Source organism: Theropithecus gelada, chromosome 20 (genome assembly GCF_003255815.1).
Source record: "Theropithecus gelada isolate Dixy chromosome 20, Tgel_1.0, whole genome shotgun sequence".
NCBI classification, from domain to species: Eukaryota; Metazoa; Chordata; class Mammalia; order Primates; family Cercopithecidae; genus Theropithecus; species Theropithecus gelada.
In genome coordinates, this window is record NC_037688.1 from 68,108,257 (window position 1) to 68,121,587 (window position 13,331).

Genomic DNA, 13,331 nt, shown 5'->3' on the forward strand with positions numbered 1-13,331 from the left:
GTGGCGCTCTCCAGAGCCGCAGTCTGCCAAGTCACCCAGAGTTGGTTTTCGTGTTCTTCCGAGCTTTGGAGCTATTCAGTTCCCTGTAAACCCCAGATGTGAAGGTGGAGGTATAGGAGAAGAGTGAGAAGTGCTATTAATAATTCATTTGAAAGGGGTTTCTGTGTAAGGTAATGTGGAGTGAACAAACAAGATAGTGTAGGATTGACTACGTTAAAAAATAGCTTTTATGGGTACAAAAAAATAGAATGAATAAGACCTACTATTTGATAGCACAACAGGGTGACTATAGTCAGTAATAACTTAATTGTACATTTTAAAATAGAGTGGTGTTGGATCGTTTGTAACTGAAAGGATAAATGCTTGAGGGGATGGATACCTCATTCTCCATGATGTGCTTATTTCACATTGCATGCCTGTATCCAAACATCTCATGTACCCCATAAATATATACATCTACTGTGTACTCATAAAAATTAAAAATAAAAAAATCTTTTGAGTGTTTTAGCTGAGAATAAATTTTTGCTTACTTTAATCGGATAATATTGAAAATTCAGGTGAAATATTAGAGAACACATAGCCTATATATTACTTGACAAAAAATATTTTTCAAAAAAATGTTTTAAAAACATCTAAATGGTAAGAGAAATTGGGAGAGCCTTCTTTTTCTTTGTTAGTATAATCCTCCTTGGTATTTGTACAACATTGAGTTTCCTAAATTAGTTGTTGAGGTCCCATGACTTTAGCAATATAACAGAATTGTAACCAGAAATACAGGAATTGCAAATTCAAGCTTATGGTTTTATATTTATATTTTTATATTTAGATTTTTCTCCCTCCCGCCAGGTGAGGTAGTGCATAGTATATGAAAGATTAATTCAAATGGCATTTTCAGTTGGCTTTTTCTAAGAAAGTCTCTAGTTATTTCCCCTGCGCTTCTCAGTTCTGTTAGCCTTTAAAGTTTAAAAAATGATCATAAAAGGAATTTTGAGAAACAAAGCTCAGAGAGTGTCTCAAAGCTGTTGGCGGGGGAAGGGAGGGTATTTTTTTATTCTTGACTTAATGACATCAATATTTTATAAAGGTAAAATCATAGTATAAAATTTTGTGCCATTTTAAAACTTAAAATTATAAGTTATCCATGTTTTGACATTTTCATAGTTATTTTGATTGCTTTTAATATATTGAAATTTTGAACTACAATTTATTGACATCCATGTATTATCAAATCCTGAGGTTGATTTTGATTTTTGGCATATTTGATGGTATAGCAGTGAACATTTTGTTGATTCAACTTTTGTTCTCAGTTATTTTTGTGGTGCTTGATACGTTTCATTAACTTTTTATTTTTCTTTGAGACGGAGTCTCGCTCTGTTGCCAGGCTGGAGTGCAATGGCGCAATCTCGGCTCACTGCAACTTCTGCCTCCTGGGTTCAAGTGATTCTCCTATCTCAGCCTCCCAAGTAGCTGGGATTACAGGTGCCCGCCACCACGCCTGCTAGTTTTTTGTATTTTTAGTAGAGACAGGGTTTTACCATAGTTGGCCAGGCTGGTCTCAAACTCCTGACCTCAGGTAATCTGCCTGCCTTGGCCTCGTAAAGTGCTGGGATTACAGACGTGAGCCAGTGTGCCCGGCCTTCATTAACTTTTAAAATAAATTTGGTGTTTAAAATTGGAGACTATTTCTAAATTTACTAAACGGAGAACTGAGAATTATATGAAGCATGACTAACAATAACAAAAGTCATTCCTAGGTTAGTTAGCTTACCTAATTAACTAGCTTACTAACCTAGGAATAACTTTTGTTATTAGGTTCTGGTAGGCGATAATAATGATAGTTCCAGTGTGTATCGTTTATGCTGGAAAATAATATTTAAGAAAAAATGATAGCTGCCCTCACTGAAAACCTGCCATGCTAGGTGCTATTATGTATCTTCTTGTCTTCTGGCATTGCAGGGAGTATTGATTAAATTGGTTAAAACAGCTTACAAAACCAGAATAGTACACTTGAGCCTAAATTAGCAAACTAAAAATAAAATTGGTTTCTTAGCCATAGCATTTGGTTTATTAAACTGTAGGGCAGACAACAAATTCTCAAACCACAGAGTACCATGACTTCGTTTTTTCTGACATTAACAGAACAGTATTGTTCATGCTGATGGTTCGATTTGTAAAGTAGCTTTTGCCCTGCTTGGCTTTTTTTTTTTTTTTTTTTTTTGAGACAGAATTTTACTCTTGTTGCCCAGGCTGGAGAGCAGTGTTACTATCTCAGTTCACTGCAACCTCCACTTCCAGGGTTCAGGCGTTTCTCCTGCCTCAGCCTCCTGAGTAGCTGGGATTACAGGTGCCCACCACCATGCCCAGCTAATTTTTGTATTTGTAGTAGAGACGGGATTTCGCCATGTTGGTTGGGCTGGTGTTGAACTTCTGACCTCAGGGGATCCACCCACCTTGGCCTCCCAAAGTGCTGGGATTACAGGCGTGCCATTGCACCTGGCTCTGCTTGGCTTTTGGATGCCTGGTAATGATGTTCCTTAATTGCGGGTCAGTGAAGCCAAACTAATTGCTTCTTGAGCACATAGATTGCCTTTTTAATTTGCTGTATAATGTTGTCTCTACCAGAAATGCATAATATATTGTTATCTAAGTAAAACTCATTAAAATAATCTTACACACAACAGAATGCCTGATATTTTGTCCATAATCTTGCAAATAAAAGAAAATTGAATGGCATTACAGAGAGTTGTAATTTACAAGCACTGTTTTTTAAGTGCCTTTGTACCCATTTTGGAAGATAAACATAAAATGACTGCTATGATTTATATTAGTGTGATAGTTTTCTTTACCAAGGATTGTTTTGTTTTGTGCTTTTAGTGTGTTTTAAATGAGAATAATGATGTGGCCTTTTGAGACAGTCACTTATTTCAGACTGTACAGTTTACCCAGAGAGATTAGCATTTATCCAGTGACTTTGCATTTCATTAAAAAAAAAAAGAAACCTGTGCTGTCATTCTCAGTTCACAAATGTCCATTATAAGGGTTACCCTTAGAATTTGTAGAAACACTTGTTCTTAGATTGGTAAGATGGGTAATATTTATTTTCTTTCTGTTTACTTGGACTAACTAAAACGACAGCTCTGCGAAGGACTTTCCCTTGACTCTTTGATGATTAATTTTGTTCAGTTAACTAATATTTATTGAGCAGCTACTGAGTGCCAGAAACTGTTGGGGATACCAGTTTGTTTGTTTGTTTGTTTGTTTGTTTTTTCTATTTGTGATAAATATTTGGCCCAGGAGAAAAATCTCTGAAATAAATTTCAGAGCTTTAGAAATGATTTTACATGGCTGGTGCGGTGGCTCACGCCTGTAATTGTAACACTTTGGCAGGCTAAGGCAGGTGGATCACTTGAGGTCAGGAGTTCGAGACGAGGCTGGTCAACATCGGGAAACCCCATCTGTACTAAAAATACAAAAAATTAGCCGGGCGTGGTGGCCCGCGCCTGTAGTCCCGGCAACTCAGGAGGCTGAGGTGGGCAAATCGCTGGAACCTGGGAGGCAGAGGTTGCAGTGAGCCAAGATTGTGCCACTGCAACCTGGCGAGAGAATGAGACTCCGTCTCAAAACAATAATATAATAATAATAATAATAAAGCCAGGTGTTGTGGCTCATGCCTGTAATCCCAGCGCTTTGGGAGACAGAGGCAGGTAGATCACTTGAGACCAGGAGTTCGTGACCAGCCTGGCCAACATGGTGAAACCCTGTTTGTACTAAAAGTACAAAAATTAGTCAGGCATGGTGGCACATGCTTGTAATCCCAGCTACTCGGGAGGTTGAGGCAGGAGAATCACTTAACTGGGGAAGAGGTTGCAGTGAGCCAAGATGACACCACTGCACGCCAGCCTGGGCGGCAGAGTGAGGCTCCATCTCAAAAAAAAAAAAAAACCAATAGAAATGATTTTACAAATAAAGTGATATCAAGGAGCTTCTACTAAAAAATTTAGTAAATGCTTATTAAACAATTTTTTTTTTTCTAATTCAACCTTAAAAATGTCAAAACACCTATCGTTTAAAGGAAATTGCCCATTACCTGTTGGTCTTTTCTTGTAGGTTATTTCTTATGAGGGTCATGGATATCCCCTATCTAAACTTGGAAGGACCAGACTGTAAGTAAATTTTTATTTTCTTATTGCATCTGTGCATTTAAATGTGTGGTCTGGAAGGGATAACAGGAAAATATTACTAAAGAAAAAGCTTTCTTCACTTAAAATTGGGTAGTGATTTTGTGGTTGATATGAATAGTATGCTTAAGTTAATGGGACTCTTGGGCATTCATTAGTCATCACTTCACTTATATTTTCCAGTTTATGCATGAATTGAATTTTAAAAACATACATATCTTCTCTATATATTTCATTTTCACACAGAATTCTGATTTCATCATTTTTTATAAGTATTTATCATATATTTTTAAGATATGCTAGCTCTCAGTTATCTTGGTAAAATTTCTATTTTCCAATTACTTGAGTGTGTATATATTTGAATTTAGTAGGTTGATTTTTGTTTTGTTTTTTTTTTTTAATTTAAAAAACATGGAGGGTCTATGGGAGGTAGTTGCTTTTTCTTTTCCTCTGCTTTTTTTCTGCTGTTTCATTTGTTCTTTTTTACCTTAATGCATGTCATTGGCAGGTAGAAGTGGGTGAACTATACTTGGTGATAATAATTGTTGCAATGATAGTTTGAGGACATACTGTTGTGTTGCCCTCCATGTTAGACTAATATTTTGGTCTGTCATTCTCACAAGAATTCTGATGCTAAATATCGCCATTCCCAGTTTATAGTCCAGGGTGGTTAGAGTGATTAGGTCTCTTGCTTAGGGCTGCACAGAAAAGGTCTAGGTTTGGGATTAGAAAACAAGATTATGACTCAGGATTGCCTTACTTAACAAATAGTCCATTTAATTTGGACAGTGCCTTTTTTTTTTTTTTTTTTTTTAGCTAAGTATATTAAAATGGGAAAGTTAAATGTTTAGTGAAGTGAAACTTCATGAACAGAGCAGCCTTGTTTTTCTTCTAAATAATTTGCACAGTTGGGTGTGGTGGTTCATGCCTGTAATTCCAGCACTTTTGGAGACCGAGGTGGGAGGATCACTTGAGGCCAGGAATTCGAGACCAGCCTGGGCAACATAGTGTGACCCCCATCTCTAGAAAAATAAAATTAAAGGATAAAAAAATTAGCCAGGCATCGTGGCATGCACCTGTAGCCTCAGCTGCCCAGGAGGTTGAGGTGGGAGGATAACTTGAGCCCAGGAGTTCGAGGCTACAGTGAGCTATTACCGTGCCACTGCACTCTAGCCTGGATGACAGGGCAAACCCTGTCTCAAAAAAAAAAAAAATATATATATATATATATATATATATATATATATAAAATTTTAAAAATGAACATAATTTGCACAGGAACATCATGAGAAGAGAAGATGTCTTTGCATAGGGTTCAGTTTGTTGTGGGTTCTGTAATGTATCAGAACCTAAGGTCTAGATTACCATGGCAGAATCCTACCAATCCTAGGCATACTTTCAGGAGTTGTTTGGTAATCATGAGGAATTCATAACAGTTCTGCATATTAGCTTAGACTTAATTTCATCAAAGAACCACTGGTTTACTTGATCACTTTTCACATCAACATTTCATCATAAATTTGTCTTATAGTGCAGCCTAAGCGTGATCATGTTCTGCATGTGACGTTCCCCAAAGAATGGAAAACCAGCGACCTTTACCAGCTTTTCAGTGCCTTTGGTAAGTCACAAGTTCAGATGTACCTTTTAGGGTTTTGCTATTCATTTGGTATAGGTGGTCAGAAGTAGAAAGACAGTTTTGGCCTGGGAATAAAAGAATGTTAATATTCAAGGTTTTAATTTCACTCTTTGAATTTTCTGGTTTAGGATACTGTTATCTTTGTGCTAATGTGATCTGAGAAACTTTTAATAGCACCTCACAATACAGAGCTATTAATTCATGGAAAGCAAAACACCATGATGCTGACTGCCCTTACTACTGACCAGGGAAAATAACCTGTGGCTGAGCGTAAATAATTTTTAAGATTAAACTCAGAGGGCTTGTATGTTTCATAATGGGAGGGGAGGTCGTCTCTGCTTTGGATTAATCAAAGTGACAGATGTTTGGGTAGATCAGGAATTGTGATACGTGTGTGATGTAGGGCAGTCCTTCTCCTTCCTTTTTTACCAGGTCATGTGATTAGGTTCGTTTGAGCAGTCTCCTGATATGTGTTTATGAAAACCATTCTGATTGTAAACCCACAGCAATACCTCTCTTACTTTAACAAACGAAGCATTTAAGCTAGTCTCTGGAAATTCTTGGATAAAGTGAAGGCCACAAGACCTAAATGTCCAGTAGTAAAAAAGTTTAGTAAATATTTATGTATCTTCTAGTGTGTAGCCATTTAAAAAATATTTGAAGAGTTTGTTAAAAGTAGTTAAAGTGCTTGTATTTTAACGTTTAGAGTAAAAAGCAGATACAAAGTAGGCCTCCCATATAAATAACATCATTTTTCATTTTTTTAAAATTTAATTTAATTTTTTATTTTTTAAAAAATAAAAATGGGGTCTTGCCATGTAGCCCAGGCTGGCCTTGAACTCTTGGGCTCAAGTGATCCTCCTGCCTCGGACTCCCAAACTGCTGGAATTACAGGCATGAGCCACTGAGCCCGATGTATTTTTTCTTATCTTTATTTGAAATTGATATTTTAGAATAGTAGACTTTCACAGCAGAGCCTTCTACACTGATAATACGGCATACCATTTCTGAATGTAAATATTTAAAATAAGTCAGAACGAACATTAAGGCATACAAAGTTAATTTAAGTACTAACACTATTATTATTATTATTATTATTATTATTATTATTATTATTTGAGACAGAGTTTCGCTCTTGTTGCCCAGGCTAGAGTGCAATGGTGCGATCTCAGCTCACCTCAACCTCTGCCTCCCAGGTTCAAGCGATTCTCCTGCCTTAGCCTCCTGAGTAGCTGGGATTACAGGCACATGCCACCACGTCCAGCTAGTTTTGTATTTTTAGTAGAGATGGGGTTTCTCCATGTTCGTCAGGCTGATCTCAAACTCCCGACATCTGGTGATCCTCCCACTGCGGCCTTACAAAGTGCTGGGATTACAGGCATGAGTCACTGCGCCTGGCCTCTAACACTGTTTTCAACAAGATTATGTGTAAGCGTGGTGGTGTGTGCCTGTAGTCACAGCTACTTGGGACACTGGGGTGCGAGGATTGCTTGAACTAGGAGGCAGAGGTTGCAGTGAACTGAGATTGCGCCCCTGCACTCCAGCTTGGGCGACAGGGTGACACTCACCTGGGTCTCAAAAAAAAAAAAAGTTGTGTTTTTGAACCTATTGGTCTCTGATTTTTGTTAGTGGTCTTGATAGGTAAATAAGTCTCCAATCCTGGTATTGCACTGAATGATGACAAGCCCCAGGGTTTAATCTGGAAGGATCTTTCTATTGTGTTAAATTTCTAATCGCTGCTTTTCCCACTGGTTTGTCTCTTCTCTTGAAGTTTTAACCTAAATAACTGCTGTGGTAGCCTTTAAACAGGCTAACTCTCTATAGTGCTGAGATTTTGATCATGTTTTAAATAAGCACCTTCTCTCTCTTTAAAGATAGACTATACTGAAATATATAAGATATGCATATTAAATCTGATAGCTCTCCACATGGACAAATATTCACTTTAGTTTTAATTTGTGATTGCAGGTAACATTCAGATATCCTGGATTGATGACACATCAGCATTTGTTTCCCTTAGCCAGCCCGAGCAAGTAAAGATTGGTAAGTGTTTTGGATTTCTGGTTTGTGTATTAAATACAGTGAGAGGTTGCCCTCCCGCTGCCCGCTTAATTTAAAAGCTGTGGGCTCAGTCAGCTTACACTCATTGCTGCCTGGTTTTTGAGATTGTCTCTGAAATAAATGAAATAATTAGTAAGTATCATGTATGGATGAGAAAATAAGACAAATCTTTTGATTCATTAGGTACACTACATAGTATATTTTTTTATTTACCTCCATTCTGTTCCTTTCTCGTTCTCGTTGCACTTTTTCTAAAGTGAGTTGCAGATTTACTTTGAGAATGAGAAGTACCTATAGTAAATTAATACTTACATTGACCTGTTCATCTCTGTACTTCCCCCATTTGTTTATACATATTTGAGATTTATTCACTCCATTAAACTCGTATCAAATACTTGTTTTTGTTGTTGTTGTTGTTGTTTGAGACAGAGTCTCGCTCTGTCGCCTAGGCTGGAGTGCAGTGGCGCAATCTTGGCTCACTGCAAACTCTGTTTCTTGGGTTCAAGAACTTCTCCTGCCTCAGCCTCCCGAGTAGCTGGGATTACAGGTGTGCAACATGACACCTGGCTAATTTTTGTATTTTTAGTAGAGACGGAGTTTCACAATGTTGGCCAGTTTGATCTTGAACCCCTGACCTCAGATGATCCACCCACCTCAGCCTTTCACAGTGCTGGGATTACAGGCATGAGCCACTATGCCCAGCCTTGTTTTACAAACAAACTGAATATTTTGTTTGCTTTTAAAATATGGTTCTGGGCACGGTGGCTCTCGCTTGTAATCCCAGCACTTGGGGAGGCCGAGGCAGGTGGATCATCTGAGGTCAGGAGTTCGAGACCAGCCTGGCAAATAAGGTGAAACCCCATCTCTACTAAATATGCAAAAATTAGCTGGGCGTGGTGGCGTGCACCTGTAATCCCAGCTACTTGGAAGGCTGAGGCAGGAGAATTGCTTGAACCTAGGAGTTGGAGGTTGCAGTGAGCCAACATCCATGCCTACTGCACTCTAGCCTGGGCGACAGAGTGAGGCCCTGTCTCAATAAAAACAAACAAACAAACAAATAAATAAATAAATAAAAGAGTTCTAAAAAGATGGGACACCCTGTTTCTTGTAGGATCCTAAATAATTTTGATATTAACCATCAATTAAATGTTTTGTTTTCTTAAGATGGAAAGTTTTTGAATAAAATATTGATGAAAGTGTGTATTGTTGGCCGGGCGCGGTGGCTTATGCCTGTAATCCCAGCACTTTGGGAGGCCGAGGCGGGCGGATCACGAGGTCAGAAGATCAAGACCATCCTGGCTAACACGGTGAAACCTCGTCTCTACTAAAAAAAAAAATACAAAAAAAAATTAGCCAGGTGTGGTGGCGGGCACCTGTAGTCCCAGCTACTCGGGAGGCTGAGGCAGGAGAATGGTGTGAACCTGGGAAACGGAGCTTGCAGTGGGCCGAGATCGTGCCACTGCAGTCCAGCCTGGGCGACAGAGCGAGACTCTGTCTCAAAAAAAAGAAAATATGTATTGTTAAGCTACATATTCAAACAAATTTCAAGTACCATGCTGCTTTGATAATGTAAAAGATGTGAAAAATTTAAGTGATATGTTTGTTTTTTACTTTAACAAAATGCCGCACGGTAAAACTATATAATTCTGATAGAACTGTTGAGTAATTATATATGAAAATTTCTGCAGATATACAAATTCAGATCACAATATTTTGGTATTTTTCTTTCACTATCTGACTATCGCAGGAATCCAGGCCATGTTGTAGAGGGGAAAAGCTTAGGCTTTTGGAATCATACTGCAACATCACTTACAGTTGTGTGACCTTGGGTGCCTTATTTAACGTTGATGAACTTCTGCTTATCTGTGTAAACTGAGCATAATAGTATGGACTTTAGTGTTATTGTGAGGATTCCATGAGATTGAGTAAATGAACCTTGGCATGGTTTTGAGCTTTTATTATGGCTCCTTAATAGCAAATTTCAGTGCGGAATGTACTTGAGGAGCATCAGACACCAGGGATAGTGGTGGATGCAGGGTGTGATGTGGCTTTTAAATATTTTAATTTTTGCATAGAGATTTTTTCTGTGATCCATTTCCCCACCATCCTTAGAAAGATGGTTTAGAGAGAATCCAGAGGGATTGAATTATTAGAAAGCTGAAGATAACTTCAGGTGGGAGTGAGGACCTTGAGGTTACAGTTATAGTGAGGCTTCAACGTGGCTGCAAGAAGACTGAGTTCAAAGTCCTGACCTGCAGTCTAATCCAGCCTCCTCTGCTCACTGTATACTCTTCAGCTCCTTTGCTGGCCACATTCAGTGACATTGAAGCTGTGCAGCGGGATAAACGGAGTTTCACAGACTGACACGGGGACTAACTTTGGCTCCAGCGCTTGTCAGCCACGTGTCTTTGGGCAGGTTATGTAAACCCTCAAAGCCGCAGGTTCCGTGTTTGTAAGAGGGAGATAATAGTTACTTTGCATGATTGTTGTGAGGATGAAATGAGATCATGGATATTAAGTTTCCAGCAAAGAGCCCCGTACTACACAATCAGTGCTTGACCAGTGGTAGGTAATTATTAAAATAGCTGCTTGGCCTCCCTTGCTGTGAACAGTGTGTAAGAGTGCTTTGAAGTCTGTAAAACCTGAGTTAGTAGCATTTATTTGAAAATTCAAGCATGATTCCTTTTTTATGTGTGTGGGATGTCAAAGTTTCTTTTCAAATTCCTGGTATACCATCATATCTGATGTCAAATAACAGTTGCTCTCCTTTACTACTGGACGATTCTTAAAACAGTAGCTTTTAAGCTAAGTATTTTATTCCATGGTAACTCTAATCAGGGAGCTACATTTCAGAATCATGTGTAGCCACAGAAGCGCTCTATTGTCTGATTGCTCATTGCGTTGGTTTCCTGAGGGCAATGTTGGGTCCCTCTTGTTCAGCCCTGAGTCCTCTCTCATGCCTGACACACACTGCAGCATGAGGAAATAAGTGTGTGTTTGAATAGCGGATATGGGGAATAGGCCAAGATGAAATTGTGATATTTTACCTTTTTTCCTCCTAGGTTAAGTAGATCCCTGTTCTCTTGATACATGCAGCTTTGCTAGTAAAGTTTAATTTTCCGCTATAGTCTCTTTTTTTATGCAAAAGGCAACTCTTAACAAAATACTTGGCAGTTTGAGCCTGTTGTGCCTCTGACAACATTTCCTTTGCCAGAAGAAGCCAATCTTTTATGCAGTCATCACCTCTCACCAGAATCTGGCCCCCTCCTCTTTTCTCCCCTCCCCTCTTCCTTTTTTCAGATGGGGTCTCTTCTTTTGCCCAGGCGAGAGTGGAGTGGCATGAACTCGGCTCACTGCAGCCTCCACCTCCTGGGTTCAGGCAATTCTTGTGACTCAGCCTCCCAAATAGCTGGGATTACAAGCATGCACCACCACACTGGCTAATTTTTGTATTTTTTGTAGAGAAGGGGTTTTGCTATGTTGGCCAGGCTGGTCTCGAACTCCTGGCCTCAAGTGATCCGCCCATCTCAGCCTCCGAAAGCTCTGGGATTACAGGCATGAGCCACTGCACCCGGCCTCTTTGATGTTGTCTCTGGCTCTCTTTGTAGGGTACTGGACCTCATTCTCTGTGCTTTCATAGCATCTTGTATACCTTTTTGTATTGTTTTCACAGATAGACTGTAAACTCTTTGAGAGTAGGTACCATGTCTCAGTCACCATTGCGTTTTCAGTGCATAAAGTGGTAGTGTCTGACATTAGTAAGTAAATGTTGAATACTGAATTACATAAATGATATTCATGGTATTGTGACTCGGAAATGCCTTTTTGCATGTGATGGATGTAACTAATGTCTCTGCTCTTTTGCTGTGATTTCTAAAATTATGCAGATGTTTCACTGAAAGACAATGTGAAATTTGTTCTTTATAATGGTGATTCTAATGATAAGAAGGACCCAGGGTATCTGATGTGCTGCAAATCCTGTTAATTTTTGTTTTGTTTTGTTTTGTTTGAGACAAAGTCTCGCTCTGTCACCCAGGCTGGAGTGCAGTGGCGCGATCTCAGCTCACTGCAACCTCCGCCTCCCAGGTTCAAGCGATTCTCCTGCCTTAGCCTCCTGAGTAGCTGGGACTACAAGTGCCTGCCACCATGCCCGGCTAATTTTTGTTTTGTATTTTTAGTAGAAACGGGGTTTTACCGTGTTAGACAGGATGGTCTTGAACGCCTGACCTCGTGATCCGCCCTCTTCGGCCTCCCAAAGTGCTGGGATTACAGGCATGAGCCACTGTGCCTGGCCCCTATTAATGTTATCTTAGACAAATTACTTATTCATTTCAGCGGAAACAGAGGGCCTCTTAGATCGATAATGTAACATTGAAAAAATCATTAAATGCCTATTTATGTAACAGCTTATAATGGCTTCTTTGGCTCTGTTGCAAACTATTTCTGATTTACATTTAAGGAGTTGCTTCTTAACTGACACCTTTTTTTTTTCTTTGAGTATTATTCTAATCAAGATTTTTAAAGCCATTTTTGACTTTGTTTGGGAGACTGGGTTTCACTCTGTTGCCCAAGCTGGAGTGTGGTGGCATGATTATAATTCACTGCAGCCTCGATCGAATTCCTGGGCTCAAGCAGTCCTCTTGCCTCAGCCTCTTGAGTAGCCAGGACTATAGGTATGCGCTCACCACACCCTGCTAATTTTTTCAAAATTTTCTTCTAGAGATTGGGCCTTCCCATTTTGCTCAGCTGATCTTGAACTCTTGGCCTCAAGCCATCCTCTCCCCTTGGGCTCCCAAGGTGCTGGGATTACAAGTGTGAGCCACTGTGCCTGGCCATTTTTGACATTTTGAGTATGAAAGTTCTCTTTTATAGGAAACCTTTTTATACTAATTACTAAAACCCTTCTCTTGAGTACCATTTGGTTTCTGTTGCTTTTCATTTGCTGCTGCTGGGAAGCGGGTCCCTGCTGGCTTTGGGGTGTTTGGATAAGTGGTAACCCCTACAAGCTGTGCATTTAGCATTATTCCCCCTCTGGCTCTTCAGATGAAACAGTACATGGCCAGTGTGGGACTTGATCCCATGGAAAGACCACTTATATTCACCATGTGAGAATTTTTCTCAAAAGTAGTCAAGCAGGAAATCTTTTTTTGTTTTTGAAGACAGAGTCTTGCTCTGTCACCTAGGCTGGAGTGGAGTGGTGTGATCTCGGCTCACTGCAACCTCCACCTCCCAGGTTCAAGCAATTCTCCTGCCTCAGCCTCCTGAGTAGCTGGGATTACAGGGGACTGCCACCATGCCTGGCTAATTTTTGTATTTTTAATAGAGATGAGTTTTCACCATGTTGGTCAGGCTGGTCTTGAACTCCTGACCTCATGATCCACTCACCTCAGCCTCCCAAAGTGCTGGGATTACAGGCGTGAGCCACCGTGCCTGGCCAGGAAATCATCTTTAATGGT

General features: G+C 39.7%; 1 protein-coding gene across 2 annotated transcripts in view; it reads left to right on the forward strand.

Moving 5' to 3' along the window:
- The window catches only part of PARN (poly(A)-specific ribonuclease), a 199,006-nt gene that overhangs the window by 68,413 nt on the left and 117,262 nt on the right, over positions 1–13,331 (forward strand). For both annotated transcript variants that reach the window (XM_025370878.1, XM_025370879.1), the window contains 3 exons: positions 4,108–4,163; positions 5,710–5,796; positions 7,783–7,857. In XM_025370878.1, coding sequence (XP_025226663.1) covers positions 4,108–4,163; positions 5,710–5,796; positions 7,783–7,857 — 218 coding nt within the window. The remainder of the gene's footprint in view (positions 1–4,107; positions 4,164–5,709; positions 5,797–7,782; positions 7,858–13,331) is intronic.